Below are 16,172 nucleotides of genomic sequence, written 5' to 3'. Positions count from 1 at the left end.
GAGCACAAATGATAGAATCACTGGATGACTGGAGGGGTCATGGTGGATGTTAGAGATGAGGCACTGAAGGGGTCTGTAGATCTGAATGAGAATCTGGTGCCAATGAGGAGGCAGAGCGCAGCAGAGACCGGAGCAGAACAGCAGCGTGTGTCCAATAGATCAGAGTGTCTTAAACACACTGCGTCGTCCCTTGTCTGTGTGTAGAGATGAACCGCCACCACTACGCCCTCTACGTGCACAACTGCCGGCTCGTCTTCCTGCTGAGGAGGGACTTCACACAGGTCGACACCTTCCGGCCGGCCGAGTTCCACTGGAAGCTGGAGCAGGTAAGTAGACCTCCGAAATACTACAGGGTCAAGATTGTTGCAGAATAAAATAAAAAATCTGTGCATTAGTATCCTTCCTATTAGAAGAGCTGGAAGGGATTCTGACTCCCTCTGGGGTCAGTGTGACTCAGCCGGTGGTCATCAGGGGGTGGTGGAGGGCACTAGCAAGGTCTGAACATCTGCCAAACATGACCATCTTTTTCCTAATTGCATGAAGGCAGCTGGGGGGGTGATCGAACGCACCTGCAAATCAGGACGGTAGCCCCTAAGGTGGAGGGCTGGTTGATACGACAGGGGTTCGAGCAGTTAGCCAATGGCTCTCCTGTCTCTATTGCAGTTTGTGTTCGACGTGTGCGTCACTTGTCCTTGAGTCTTCGTTGTCATTTGTAGATCCAGGAGTGGTCAAAAGGGGGAGCTAGACAAAAGAATCTGAGAAGATGGAAAATAATTCAGACTTGGGGGCATATGGTTGTAATTAGCTTCTATATCCCCCCTCCCGGTCCCCCCCTCTCACTCTCTTTACACAAAATCGAGCTTTTAATACATTAGACCTACACAACCTGACAAAAAAAACTGCTTATCTTTCAGTTATCGTTGCTTTTTAATTACTTTCTGCCAAATCCAATCAGCAGCTGGTGGTTTTCTGGAAATGCTGAGACTGTAATCCGGAGATGGGAGGTGCTCGTCCTCTAGGGTGATGGCTTAGTGTTAAATGAGGGATCTGCCAGAGGCTAGGCCACAATTCGGTACACAGTGGAGCCACCCCCCAGCCCCAGCCATATCTACTACTGGGTGACCACCAATCCCAAACGTATCTACTACTGGGTGACCACCAACCCAATCATATCCTCTATTGGGTGACCACCAGTCCCAATCATATCTACCACTGGGTCACCACCAGAACACAATCGTGGGCCATACACTATTTGGTCATCACCAGGCTACAGGCTGGCCGCAAATGAAGCAGAACTGAACCACTATAATAATCAGGTCACGCTGCAGTGACCATAATGCCACAGTCTGGCAAATATCGCACCACTAGACAGTGATTAGGCCACCACAATCTCACCACGTCTCCACTATCTGACCCTAGTGGACGGCAACTGGGTCACCACAATGCCACAGTCTAGCTACTGTGAGACCACCATTTAACCACAACTGAAACTCAAGTTTATTTCTTAGCATTTAAGTATTTACTTATTTTTATTGCTTTACTTTTTATATATTGCAGGTGTGATGTCCACATGGTGTGTAAAGCCTTAAACACAGCACTCAGACTAAAATGTCTGTTGTTTTGCACATGGTTCTGTACATGAACAGTTTGTTTAATTTAATCATGCAGGTGTTATTGAATTTTTTTCTATTAATAAGTACTGGTTAACAAAATCCACTGGGCCTCCAACAGGCCACAATCAGGGTACTATTGGGCCAACAGTGGGGCATAAACAAGTCCAGCACCAGGCTGCTGTGAAACCCACTGTTCTTTGGCATGATCTCCATCCTGCTCCTCTACACAGTACATCCCCTACAGTCAGGTGAGCAGTCGCGTGCGGCGGTGTTGGGGAGGCGTGGCTTCCTGCAACAGGCAGGTGTGTTTGTTCGTAGCAGTCAGCTGTCCCGCTTCAGGTCTCCAGAGGAGGACAGGCTCCCCGGGGACTCGACTGTAAGCCTGGGGGCGGGGGCGGAGCAACGAAAGCACACAGTGAGAGAAACTACCCACTAGTTTACACAGCATGGTATTCGTACCATGTCATTTCAGGCTGAGGACCTCAATCAGAGGTACTATGACAGGAATAGGGATTTGAACCCAGGACCATCAGATTGTAAGGTAACAGTCCTGACCGCTATATTTATTCATTTTCCGTTGCTTTCCTCCAGGGGAACTTACACTGTTATGTTAGTATACTGACCTATGTACAGTGATTTACCTATTTATATGGCAGGTAATTTTTACTGTATCAACTCAGCATAAGTACCTTGATGAATGGTACTACAGCAGATCTGGGATTTGAACCCAAGTCCTTCCGACTGCAAATTGACAGCGCTGACCACTGCGCCCCCTGCAGCTCCCATATTGTAATACATTCACACATTCACTTCCACTGCTGAAACATTCATAACAGCGTCACTCTGTCGCTCCTTCCAAGTGGTTTATGGACGACTGTGTTCAGCACAGCCTGTCGAGCTGCACTGCAGAATTAAACTAAGTTTCTTCGCCGCGCAGAGGTTCAACTGGCAGGAAAGTCGGCACGATGCTCAATCTGTCACCGAGTGGCCCTCACAACCCCGGCCACCTGTGCTCCATCGCCGCCTCGCAGGCAGACAGTAAATGAGACAAAGGATGCCTGTAGCTCAGCCGGTGGGACAGAGCGGACCACCACTGGTGTTTTTCCGTCTCGCAGAATGAAAACGGCGAAGCGGAATAAGACCGGCGCCGGACGCAGCTGGGCCTGGCACTTAAACGCTTCCTTGAGCAAATTAGTGCCGCCACTTGATTGGTGACCGGAGCCAAAGCTGCGGAGAAGAACCAAAAAAGTTGCCCTGTGGCTACGGGAGACGGTGATGTCAGCCAGATACCTGTGAAACGAAGCTTCTCTATCGACAGAAAGATCCGGAAACTGGTTTTATCTCACCCAGTTGAAACACGGTGGCACTATTTTGGGCCCCGAGCTCCCCAAAAAGCAGGAGACCTATGGACTCGTCATTGATCGGCATCTCTCTTTGTTTCCCCATCTGTCATTGATCCGCGGTCCGCGTCTTGCCGCTTAAATATTCATCACGATCCGACTGCGCCTTCGATATCTCAGAAATGACACACATTATTGCGCCCGCATGTTTATCTTCACAGAGGCCAAGGGCTCCTATTTAACACGGAGCGCTTTGGCTGCGACACTGTGGAGCGGCGCAGCTGTATCTTATTACGCTTTAATGCGTACGTTCAGCTCCATGACTGATGATTATTCCATATGATGACTGTTTGTGCGTTTCAGGGAGATCAAAACACCATTATCATCTCGCACTGTTTACCATCACCGTCCCTTTCAGTGCTGCAATTACACATATTTTGAATGAGCACTGCAATACCACGGTGCAGCAAAACGACATATGGGTGTATAAATAGTTAAACATGTAAGCTGTGTGCGAGCGAAGCTGTGGATGAAACAGACCGACAAGCGGCTTTGGGAGAGTTTGCGAGAGCGGGGAAGCGTTACATCAGTGCGGTGTGTTTACTAGAGTTACATCAGCGGATGAGGGGAGTCTAGTTGGAAGGAGCGACAGAGTGGCGCTGTTATGAATGTTTCAGCAGTGGAAATGAATGTGTGAATGCATTACTATATGGGAGCTGCAGGGGGCGCAGTGGTCAGCGTTGTCAATTTGCAGTCGGAAGGACTTGGGCTCGAATCCCAGATCTGCCGTAGTACCATTGATCAACGTACTTACGCTGAGTCGATACAGTAAAAATTACCCCGCCATATAAACAGGTAAATCACTGTACGTAAGTCAGTATACTAACATAACAGTGTAAGTTCCCCTGGAGAAAAGCAACGGAAAATGAATAAATATAGCGGTCAGGACTGTTACCTTACAATCTGATGACCCTGGGTTCAAATCCCTATTCCTGTCCTAGTACCTCTGATTGAGGTACTCAGCCTGAAATGACATAGTACAAATACCATGCTTTGTAAATTGATAGATAATCGTGGTTGCTGGTTTGCACTGTTAGTCTCCTTGGACATAGGTGTGAGATAAATAAACGAGATGTTAATAGATGATACCTATTTCAAATAAAAGAAACTGTTAATACAGTGAATAAATAATAATAATAATAATAATAAATTTGATACATAATTTTGCTATTTCAAATTCCAAGTCTTCAGCAATATTTTTTAAGAAATCTCAGGCACGAAGATGCAGGTCTGAGTCACCAAAAGCCATCTCATTAAACATGCCAGTTAATAGAAGCACCAAAGCGTTCAAGTCCCAAATAAACATAAAATCAAATCACAAAATCAATCATTTTCCTGTCTGCTATTTTTCATGCTGTTTCATTTCTCCTTTCAACTTTAAATCTGAAGTTGTTGCGGAAGAAACAAATATTTCCCAGCCTTTGTTTTTTTTTTTTTTATCTATCAGATCTGTCTTCTGTATGTTTTACGATTTCTTCTATGCTGTATTTTCCTAGCCCACGCTTTTGTTTGTTTGTCAATAAATCTTCAGTCTGGCTCCCATAAATAAAACCTGGCTGTTGAGGTCTGCTCTGGCAGGTGCATAAAAATCATATATAGATGTTTGCTTTTCATGCACTCGCTTCCCAGGCTTCTTTTCTCCAGATATTCTCGAAATTCCCTTGAATGGGATGTGAAATTCCTCGGAAGCGGAAGAAAAGTTGGCAAAGGCCCTCGGAGGTCTACACCTCATGGTCTGTCTCATTCAGACAGGCCAGTTTAATGAGGTCTTCTGCTCCTCCTTATGGGACAGTAGCTTTGTCGATGAACAACTCTGAATCTCCACCAGGTGGGGTAATGGTTAGTGTAGTTACCTAACAGTCAGATGACCTGGGATCAGATCCTGCTCCCACTCCATTACTCTTAATCAAGGCACTTACCCTGAACGGATACCATGAAAATTACCTTGCTATATAAACGAGTAAATTGCCAGTAGCGTAGTGTATAAACAGCATAGGTAACCTTGGAGAACAGTGTCAGCAATATGAATAAATAATAACCTAAATCGGCTTGTCCTACAATTTTACTGCTGCCTTCTTTTTATTCTGCTTAGATTGCAGCTGGAAATCACTGCAACACATCCCTCCCACACATGGCATCATGGCATCCATACACAACGTCCCACACACACACACACACACACACACACACACACACACACACACACACACACACACACACACACAGCCATGTGACCGATTAGCGCTACATTCTCTCTTATCCGACTCACGCTGTAATTGGTCACATTAAATATTAATAATAAAAACATATTATTATTATTCATTCAGCTGATGTGTCCCCAAAGCAATTTACAAATTTAAATTACAGGATTACTCACTGGCTACTTTACAGTTACCTATGTGAAACGACCATGTCTAAGTAAAAACGTTTAAGAACTACATCAAAATTACGTTTATTTTAACGTTATTCATGTAGCTTCACAGATATTAATTACCACAATACTGTAGCTAAAAGACCAGGAAACGTTATAAAAACGACAGCGGCAACGGAAACAACAGCGCGCGCTTGTAGCGCGTGCAGACGAAAGCACGTGATTCGAAGCGTCACTGTAATTGGGTAATAATGAGAGCTCTGGGCGGAGCGCATTGGAAGGTTCAAAAAGTAAATTAGCATTGTTTCAGCCTTGTAGGTATATTGATACATGTTAGCTGGGCTTTAATACGAAAAATGTTTTCGTTGTTATAACTAACTATAAGGATGTTTTTATAAAAAAAAAAAAAAAAAAAAAAAAAAAAAAAAAATACACTTCTGCTGAAACGCTGCACCCAGCTTTATAGATAGTCATTTTGGTGTAACTCCCTCTGATGGTGTCACCCGGTACGGTCCGAACCCCCGCACCTCCTGGCGACGCCACTCTTCTTACGAACCCAAACCGCTCCGAGATGAGTTCGGCCCCCAGTCGGGCGAGGAGAACGCGGTCGGTGTTCCGTAGCGACGCTGCGCTTCGGCGCCCGAGGCCCTCGCCGCACCTCAGACGTGTTATAACTCTTGTTTAAGGCGCCGTAGATTTTAACGCTCGTGATTTTTCATTTGTGTCAGAGCGACGCTGACAACCAGGCGCCGCCTGTTATGCTTCGGATTACCTTCACAGATCCCACATTGTCTGTTTTTTATGCTCCATTTTATCATAGCCCAGACAGCAGACACAATATAAGATGATTTAAAAAGGATAAAAAAATGAATCAGAGTGATTTAATCTCGGAGCGATTTCTTATTTGTTTCGCAGACTTCCTGCCTCCCTCTCGGTATCAGTCACGGTAAATCAGGGCGGCAGACGTCGTGAATTAAATGCCCTCTGCTACTTTGCATAGCGTGACGGATCGCAGCAACGCCGTACGGTCCTGCTGAATATCAAAAGCGCCGCTTAACGAGTCCCGCAGCTTTCATTCGTCTCGAGCCAAGCTCCGCCTCCTCTATCAGCCGCTCATTCGCGTCTGCCTAGAGTAATGAGGGCTGTGGTTTTTTCGGAAGTGAGGGGCGGAGCCACGTATTGGCCAGAGTTGCGGTTTCCCTCCGCCGAGGGGGCGTGGCTCAGTGAGATTGAGGGGTGTGGCCTGTATGGTAATGAGGCAACGAGAGGGAGGGATTCAGCCGAGATCCAGTTCGCCGAGCGCCACGGGATTGGAAACGGCGCAGGGTCGAGACCCTTGTGCCAAAGCTCCTCTGGAAAATGAGCACATTTAGTGAAGATCGACTGCGGGGATGTGGCTTGCTGTTCCTCTGTGTGTGTGTGTGTGTGTTTGTTTTTGTGTTTGTATGTGTATAGGGGGCGTCAGTAGGCGACAGGTGCCTTCTTGATCGCGGCTGCTCTTTGGAAGCAAAACTTGGCGATGGGCAGTGCTGCCCCCCTCTGGCCGAGCGAGGCATTGCTCCGCACCTGTCCATCGCATCTCCTGTGGTCAAGCATCAGACAACCTTCATCACTAACAATAGCCCTCTCTGGGACAACGAGCTCCTCAGTGAACGGATACACACACTCACACACAACAAAGGGTCTTCATTAGTGACTATGTGGGGGTCAAACTCCAGTAAGAGGAAAGAACAAGGGCACTTTTGCATAAAGGAGCTCTGTCACATTGTCCTTCTCTGTTCTGCATGTAAAGGAACACGACTGAAGTCGCCGCTTCATTATTCTTGCTGCAATTTCAGCTTTTTAATGACTCATGATGATATATTAGTCAGCGTTTTACGGCTTGCGCGCGCAGCCTTTGTAGGCATTTGCATTGTCGGCGCGCTTGGGTATAGAAAATTTGTTTTTTTTTTTTTTTTCCATTATGTTTACATAACCTAACTTGGTAGATGATGCCCTCCTCCCCCCCACTCATTCGATGAAATATGTGATGAAAGTAAGCTGCTGGGGTGGCGCGGTGGCGCAGCGGGCTTGGCTGAGTCCTGCTTTCTGACAGGTCTGGGGTTCGAGTCCCGCTTGTGGTGCCTTGTAATGTACTGGCGTCCCCTCCCCCTCCAGCCTTGTGCCCTGTGTTGTCGGGTTAGGCTCCGGCTTGCCGCAACCCCGCTGAGGATAAGCAGCTCCAGCCAACTTGTGTGTGTGAGTAAGATGCTTCGAAATAAGATTAAAAAAAACAGTTTATGGCACTGTGGTAAAAGGTACAACACATTGTGGGCAACAAGGGGAGTCCTCTGTAAACCCAGTTCCTAACCCTAATCTCTAACCACTCATTCCCAATATTTATCCCTAAACCCAAACCCTTTTCCACTCACCCCCTATACCTAACCCTGCCCCTTAACCCTAAAGCTAAGCACTGCAAGAATGAGCCTGACCTCTACCCCACACACACATTGACTGAAACCGCTTGTCCTGAGTGGGGTTGTGGCGAGCCGGAGCCTAACCCGGCAACACAGGGTGTAGGGCTGGAGGGGCAAGGGACACACCCAGGATGGGACACCAGTCCATCATTAGGCACCCCAAACAGGACTCGAACCCCTAGATCCACCAGCAAGCTTGCCAGACCCAAACCCGCTGTGCCACCGCACCCCCCACCCCCAAAACAAAGTGTCTCCCTGACTGCTGCCATTCTTCAGCTTCATCACCCCTGGCAGGGCGGCCACCTCAGCAGCTCCATTTAGCCGTATTGATTCGGCAATCAGGCTCACACTTAGGCCTGGAAGGAAAAGCACTCCTCTCCGCTTAGTTTTTCCCAAGGAATGCGGGGTGCCGGAGATGTGTGGGCCGCCTTTCTTCTATCTAATTCGAGCAATTCTGTCGCCGTAATGTTGTTTGGAATGGATAATGCTGCTCAAACAGCCATTAGTCAAACGGCTTTTACAGAAACTTGCTCTCTCTTTGAGTAGGCTGTGAAAATGGCCCTTTTTTTTGGCGAAAGGCAATCAATTCACCCCATTAATCCTCCATTCAGAATACAAACTATTGATAAGTGACACGTATCCGAGCAGCCAGAGCTCGAGCCGCTTGTTTTCCCGCTGGCTGTTAATCAAGTATGTTAACCCGCGCACATTTTGTCAAGGAAAGGAGTCTGGTATCGATTCGCACCCATGCAAACGAGGAAGTTTGTTTGCATGCTCCGAGTGTAAGTGACGGGAAAATCGAACGGAACAAAAGGCACGAGGGGTAAGATGAAGAGGAGGGATGGATCGGCGTGCGGCCGCGACGTGTGCCGACACCCGGGAGGCCGGCGATTTCAGACGGGGGAGGTATCGACTCCGCCGTGGTCCCCGCCGCACGTCTCCAAGCCCAGGTGGTGCTCTCCAGCACATCCGTGGCTCATTGTAAGGCACGCAGCCATTACATCACCACTAACTGTATTGCTTATCGTCATCTGCGTGCTCATTACGTCACTAAATCCAATATATATTATAAATCTTGCAGCCGTTGTGCTGTTTATCGCAGACGATGCGGTCACCATATCACGACTAACTTCATTTCCTGTACTAGGCCCTTCAGTCACTGCATCACCGTTCCGCCAATTACACTGACAGATGCTGCATTTAGCAACAATATGTGCGCTGAGGAACATTATCTTTATTGTGCTTATGTAAGTGAAATGTCATATTGGATTATGTTTCAGTCCCCTTTACTGTGGCAACGTCAAAACACATTCCTGGCATCCTCTGTGAGGCTATAACTCCTTAGTGTCTGTACTCCTTAGTGAGCTCACTTCTTCCCATTTAATGATCCGTTGACATCCACTCCCTTCTTTGTGGTATAATGTACCATCTCCTGTTCTTTGCGAGACGTCACCATGCCCTCCTTTTGTGATTTTTCGGAAATGCAAATGACAGTTCAAGTGGCTTCCAGCGCTTAAATGTCTAAATCTTAAGAAAGTAAATGAGACCTGTCATTGCATCTGCAAGTCCACCTGCCTGTCCATCTACCATTGAACCTACCTTTTCAGCATCATTTTCCAACTGTATGAATAAGGTCAATGATCCCATAATTAGTCGGAACTGCGAGATCTATGTTGCCCGAATCATACGAGCTGCAGAAAATGCAAATCACCGCCCCTACAGAACTTCATGGAGGGGTGGGTGGGGGGGTGACTTAGCTCAAAAAGAGAAGGCCGCCTGTGGCTGATTTTTATTCTTCCCGAAGGTACGTCTTGTTGGGTTTCTTCATACACTGGTGTCTAATCTATCTAGGTTCCGGCCATTCATTTCTGGATATTATGTTTTGCTCTGCTTAGCAGTGCAACTTAAGATCTTGGTAAAATCTATAACCGAGGGCGGCATTAGCTGTCTGATGTCTCCCCCTTTCGCAATCAGATTTTCCTGTCCACAAAGGACTTAAAGAGATAAAATAGTATTCAAAGTTTTCACAGCTTTTATTACAGCTAAGGGTGATGTTTAATATTCCCCTTCTTGGGCATATTGTTATACTAATATGCATTCAGTGTTTTTGGACATCGTGCTCACTAAGAGTTTTGCCTGTCAATAGGCGTGGAGGTTTAATGTAAATTGAGTTATGCTCGTTTTGGCTACCGAATATTGCTCTGTGGGTATTTCGCAAGGTGAAACCACCAAAATCCAATTCTCGCCTTCACTCATAAAATTAAGATAAATGTTCTCGCAAGTTGCTCCGAATAGTGTCGAGTTTCTTCATAAATGTGCCGAAATTGGCGAAAGTGCACCTGGCACTTTTATATTCGATAAACAGCCCAACATCAGGATTTATTGTGTCTCTGTAATGACGCCCGCGGCGGCGGCGGAGTGGACGAGCATCTCTGAATTCCGATGCACGGTAAATTGGCTCTGACACCTGGCTGCTCCATGGAATTGACTTCCGCCAGCCTCGATAAGGCCTCCGCTCTGTTGGACAACCCGGTGGTAGATGTACTGTGACCACAACCGCTTGCTCTGAGGTTCCCATGATCCTCCCCTGTCTTTTAGCCCCTCCCACACCCTCCCTCCCCTCAACCCCTCCAAGTAAGCCATAAGTTCTTCGATGGATTCTCCCAAAGCCAACTTGCTCCATTAGAAGTTACAGATGCTTCAGAGCCTCATGTCCGGCCACTGGGAGGTAACGGTCCCGTTGTCATCTCTTCTGTGAATGGTTCGCGGCCCATTCCCGTCCCAGCAGATTTTAGCCCTTGTTGAGGTGACCGGTGAGAAACCGACCAAACTAGCTCCAGCTTTGGCTCCAACCCAATGCAATAGCTAATTATGATGAATTGATCAAATGAGAGCCGAATGACTAATCCTCGCATTCATCAAGGCCATCAATCAAAGACAGAGGAGGCAAGGGCATTGTGGGAAAGTTCATCGGTGTGAATTATACGCCATTACGGCCGTTTTTTTTCTACTCGTCAAGCTTGTCCTTCGCGTATTTCAATAGGAATGTGATTATGGCCGCTGCTTTCCTTCTATAAACCATCCTACCAGCCCAGCGACCGAAGGCTTTAAATCAAATGTGAGCGAGACCGCCCCTCACCCTCCCGACACTACCCTTTTATTCCGGGTCCGTCCCCCGAGCCCCCCCACCCGACATCGTGCCAAATTTATGGTTTCATTGCAAGAATAAAAGCAGGAGGGGGAAAAAAAAAACTTAATTCATTTTGTAGCACCGCGAGACTTCCAAATCAGTTCAGTTGCAATCTGCTGCTGGTGCTTAATGGATTTACATTAATAATGTAGCACAAGAACAATGGCGTGTACAGGAGGGCTTGATGTACAACACAGTCTGCCTCTGACGTCCTTCGGGGGGCTTGAATAATGACCCCTGGAAGAGTGCTTGTGGGGGGACCGCCATCGCCACCCCTCCACCTCCACACATCGCAATCATCCTCCTCACCTAGCCTTACCTTTCACTCTGCCCGGCGTGGAAACGAATACGAGATTAACGCCCACCCATCCGCAGGGCCTCGCGTCAGTAATTGAAAATATTTATCCCAACTTGCATCCGGAGGGAGACATCTCTCTCTCTCCATTTCTCTCCTTCTCTCTCTCTCTTTCTGCATCCTTCCTCCTCTCAGGTTAGGAGATGCAAATAATTCAGAGCGGGCCGTGTTTAGAGTCCCGTAAAATGAGTTACTCGCACTCATTAGGCCCTCGCTTCATTGTTTCGTTGCGTCGACGGCGAGACGGAGAGCCGCATCCGCGGGCCCGAGAGAAATCAGGAGATCGACCGCAGATTTGTGATTATTGCCACACTAATGTGTCTGCCTCAAGGTGCGAATTCCACCCCCGCCCAAACCACCCCCGCTTTTGCGTTGATTGGCTCGGAGAGGGGAAAAAAAATTACTCGGAAAACTCCAGGGCTTTTCTCGCCAAGTAAACAGTCAAAAAGCAACGTGGGACCATACCAATAACATAGCATAATTATAACGGCGTGGTGTGTTTTCTTAAATAAATAGACTCCTTACTTATAGCCCAATGTTTAACAAACATCTTTGCTGATTAAGAAAAAAAGGGGGTGAATCGCGGATCATTTGCATTCCGGCAGAATTTCACACAAACTCTCAATTAGGAAGCGGCAACGAGGTCATTTCGACATACACTTCTGTTCCTCGGAGAGCGGCGTGAAATTGCTGACCTAATTAGTCTCCGTGCCAGTAGGTAATTTATAGTCACCTCGAAGCGCATTCGCCACAACGGCGCCACCCCTGGGCTCGCTGCTCTCGTCAAGATTGCGTGCGAGGGCAGCAAGTCCCCCCCTCGGGCCCCTCAATGCAGTCCTGCCTGAGGTAAACAGCCCGGAGAACTCCGCCTCTGCTATGGACCGGAGAAGATCGTCCGCCAAAAACTCCACCCGCACCCGAATTAATGAACGCCTTCGCAGCTTTGGATATGAACTCAAATCGTTCTAATTTTCAGGAGATGGGTGAGTTTCACAGCGGTGTTTCACTGTCCGCCACCAGCACTATCCAACCGCCATCGATGAAACGCTGTCGTCGCACCAGTAGGACATCTTCACTCCGGTTTAAAAATCACACTCCAGTGCGGCAACAGTTTCAAATAACAGATTTTTTTTTTTTTTTTTTTTGTCTGAACATTTTTCAACATCTTCTCCTCCTAAGTGTGGAAATCCCTTGATGGAGTACCTGTGAAGATATAATAATCTTATGTTTCTCTATAAATTGCACGTTTTTGTTAGTGTTTGCTTTGCAGTATCATGTTTTGGACAACAAAATTCAAACGCTCAGAACTACTGTGTGTCTGATACATGCATCTGCCCCTTATATGATCAAAGACTTGGGTTCAAACCTGTGCTGTACCTTTGGCACCCATGATCACGGCACGGTGGCATAGCCAGTCGCGCTGCTGTCTCACAGCGCCAGGGTGGTGCGAGAGGACGTGGGTTTGATCCCTGCTTAGTCTGTGTAGAGTTCACATGTTCTCCCTGTGTCTGAGTGGGTTTACTCTGGGTGCTCTGGTTTCCTCCCACAGTCCAAAGACATGCTGTTCAGGTTCCCCCATAGTGAGTGAGTGACAGAGAGAGAGTGTGTTCCACTGATCTGTGGATGAGTGACCCAGGGTAAGTAGTGTATCTAGCAGTGTAAGTCACTGCGGTGAATAAGGTGTGTGGGCTCATAACACTACATAGAGTTCATTGGAAGTCGCGTTGGAGAAAAGTGGCTGCTAAATAAATATAAAGGAAATGATGAAGGTATGTAGTCTGAACTGATGCTGTAAAAATGGGTAAATTGGTGTAAGTAGCTTGGTGTACAAACCATACATTGTAAGTAACCTTAATGAAAGGCATCATTTAAATTTAGTTAACAATAATGTTACACTATACACTTTTACAGAAAGCAAAATAGTTCAGATGTCTATGGAGAAGCAATTATACTAGATGAAGGAATAATTAGTAGCAGAAGTACATAAATAATTGGCAATAATTGCCTTTCCCAGTGACCTTGGTCTTAGTCTCAGGTTCAGAGCGCTGTCTACGGGCTTCAGAGCTCGTCCTCGTAGAGCCACGTCGGTATTCATGAGGAGCTCCAGTCCCCTCCTGCCGCGCCTGCTCCTCTAATGCGCGTATTTTTCGACTCCACTTTGTTTGTTTTCCTCCAGCGAAAAGATGGAATGACTTCAATCCCACACAGGAAACAGACACGACTTTTTTTTTTTCATTTATTCCCTGTTCCCTATCTCAGCCTCCCGCTCTCTCTCTGTCCCCCTCCTTTCATCCAACATCACCTTGAAGTCACCTTGTTCCGGGGGCTCATCAATCTCCGCTTTCAGAATGAATCAGTCCAGTGACGCCCCCCCACCCCACCCCTGATCCTCCTCGTTTGACAAGCACTACTATTAATAGCCTCCTGTTTTTAACATCTTTTTTTTTATTATTATTTCTCCGCTACGGCGATTTGTTTTGAAAGCCGGGCCAACACGTAGCGAGGGCTTTTAAGTGCGACGGGGAAGACAGTATTGCAGGAACCTTTCCTTTTAGTACTTTCTTCTCGAAAGGATTTCAATACAGGAAGAGCGAGACGGTACAAATGAAAAGAATAAAAGGGATGCGCTCGTGGTTTTGTTGTGTTGTTCACGGCGTGCCCAGGAGAAGATGAGGCGCCTTTGATGTATCTTGCTGAAGCAGATCCTTCTCTTTCATGATCAGGGTCCAGGGGGCTTGTGGTGTGGCGCCTTCCTTCATTTTTTATTTATATATCTCATCATATATTTTTCTTTCATATCGTCCTGTGAGAGGAAGGTGGGGAGTTTTTGCACCTGTCGACACTGCGAGTACCCGTGAGAAGAATGTCACATCCTGACCTTTCACCTCTGGCTCGAGTGTGTGTTGCTAGCAAGTCAAATCAAATCCAGGGACTGGCAGCCAATCACAGCTATGGATGAGCTCCAGCAGCCAATCAGAGCTCTACTCTGACTCCAAGGGCCAATCAGACTGAGGCGTTGTGATTCTCCATTACTTAAATTTCGCTGACACTTTTCTTCAAAGCTGCTTCCAGTACTAAGCTACTTACAGTGATTTACCCTTTTATTCAGCAGGGTGATTCTTTTACTGGATCAATTTAGCGTAAGCAGTTAAAAGCGCAGAAGAACTGAAGCAGGAGGGGGATTTTAACCTGCAACCTACACTGCCTGCATCCCCATGTTTCTGGGTTGTCATGCAGTGGAGTGGCTAGAGCACGAACTGTCATTCTGTCATTATTTATTTTCTTCTCCTCGGTTTCGTATCAGAAGCTAAATGACGAAAAAATAGTATAATTCTTTCAAACTCAGCGACAGGATCAGCCAATCTAACGTGAATTAATTGTATTACAAAGGGCTTTCGCTACAATTAGTTTTTTTGACATTAATTCTTTTATGCAAAATTGTCTGACAGTTGGGAATAATTAGTTTGGTTCCTCATGTCACCCGATTTAATTGTGTGTGGGCTCATGCTTGGCTGTTCCTGTCTGACGTCGGGTTCGACATGACTTGAGTAAAGTTGCCGCGTGACTGACAGCCCACGGCCTCGTTCTGTCGCTGTTCTGAGGAAGCAGAACGAACAGTCGGAGAACAAAGCAACGCAAAGACCCCTGGGAGATCACCGCATTCCTACTTACGGAGTTGCTCGGCATGGCAGCGGTGCATTAGAGGAATTATTATTATTTGTTATTGTTATTTATCTGAAATTGCTCTCCAGTTCAACTTACAGCATTAGGTTTGTTTACGAAGCCACTTACACTGATACACACAGCTGGGTAATTTTTACTGTATCAATTCAGGTTAAATATGCTGATCAACAATACTACAGTGGGGGGGGAGGATTCAAAAGCAACATCTTTCTGATATTAAATTAATTTTACTGTTGATAAAGACATTGTTCTCCAAAGTGACATACAATTCAAAGTAAATGAAAATGCATGAGCAAGAAAGAAAGAGCTTTAGTTACAGACAGATGACTTTCAAAGTCCAGTTTGATCTGATACAACCGTTTCTTTTTGGCACAACTTGCTTGAGCGGCTGTGGGAGATCATATGACGGAAATGTCAGAAGATCAGGAAAGAAGTATGTCGGAAAGAGAGGGGTTTTCACACCATTCTTGAATTCAGGGTGGGATTCAGCAGCTCTGAGGGGGAGAGGAAGCCTATTCCGCCACATGGGAACCAAACTGAGAACTGACAGACTTTGGATTTTGCACCCCTTGTGAGTGAGACCACAAGCAGGCAGAGGTGGAGGAGCACATTACTCTTGCTGGGGGTGTAGGAAAGGATCAGGAGCTGTAGGTATCAGGGTGCAGATCTGTTGACCGTCTTGTTGACCCTTTCCAGTCCCTTGAACTTGACTTGGGCAGCTACAGGAATCCAACGTTGATTGCAAGACAGCAGCCGTAACTACTACGCCACCTGCAGCTAGCAAATGGAAAGTTTAACGGTTCACTCATTCCCAGCTATTCCCAAGACACGCATCCATGTTCCATTATTTTCTATCTGCAATTCTGACCACGGATTTTAAAAAATGGATTTAAGAGCCACGAGTGAGGTGTTGTGCAGCAGCGATACCATGTTCAGCACAGCTGATGAAGCTGAGGCCTTACAGGGACACAAAAAGAAGAGAAAATCCGGAAGTTCTATTTACGTTCATTCATTTCGCAGACGCTTTTCTTCAAAGCGACTTTCGGTGTTAATCTACTTGCAATTATTTATCCGTTTATACAGCTGGGTAATTTTTACTGGAG

The 16,172-nt window shown here is 46.6% G+C and overlaps 1 protein-coding gene across 1 annotated transcript in view; it reads left to right on the top strand.

Moving 5' to 3' along the window:
• LOC108932153 (calsyntenin-2-like) overlaps positions 1-16,172 on the top strand; it is a 223,157-nt gene that overhangs the window by 188,595 nt on the left and 18,390 nt on the right. The window contains exon 8 of the mRNA XM_018748374.2: positions 205-326. Coding sequence (XP_018603890.1) covers positions 205-326 — 122 coding nt within the window. The remainder of the gene's footprint in view (positions 1-204; positions 327-16,172) is intronic.

Source organism: Scleropages formosus, chromosome 10 (genome assembly GCF_900964775.1).
Source record: "Scleropages formosus chromosome 10, fSclFor1.1, whole genome shotgun sequence".
NCBI classification, from domain to species: Eukaryota; Metazoa; Chordata; class Actinopteri; order Osteoglossiformes; family Osteoglossidae; genus Scleropages; species Scleropages formosus.
The sequence above is the reverse complement of the archived record's forward strand: the minus strand, read 5'-3'. Positions and strand labels throughout refer to the sequence as shown.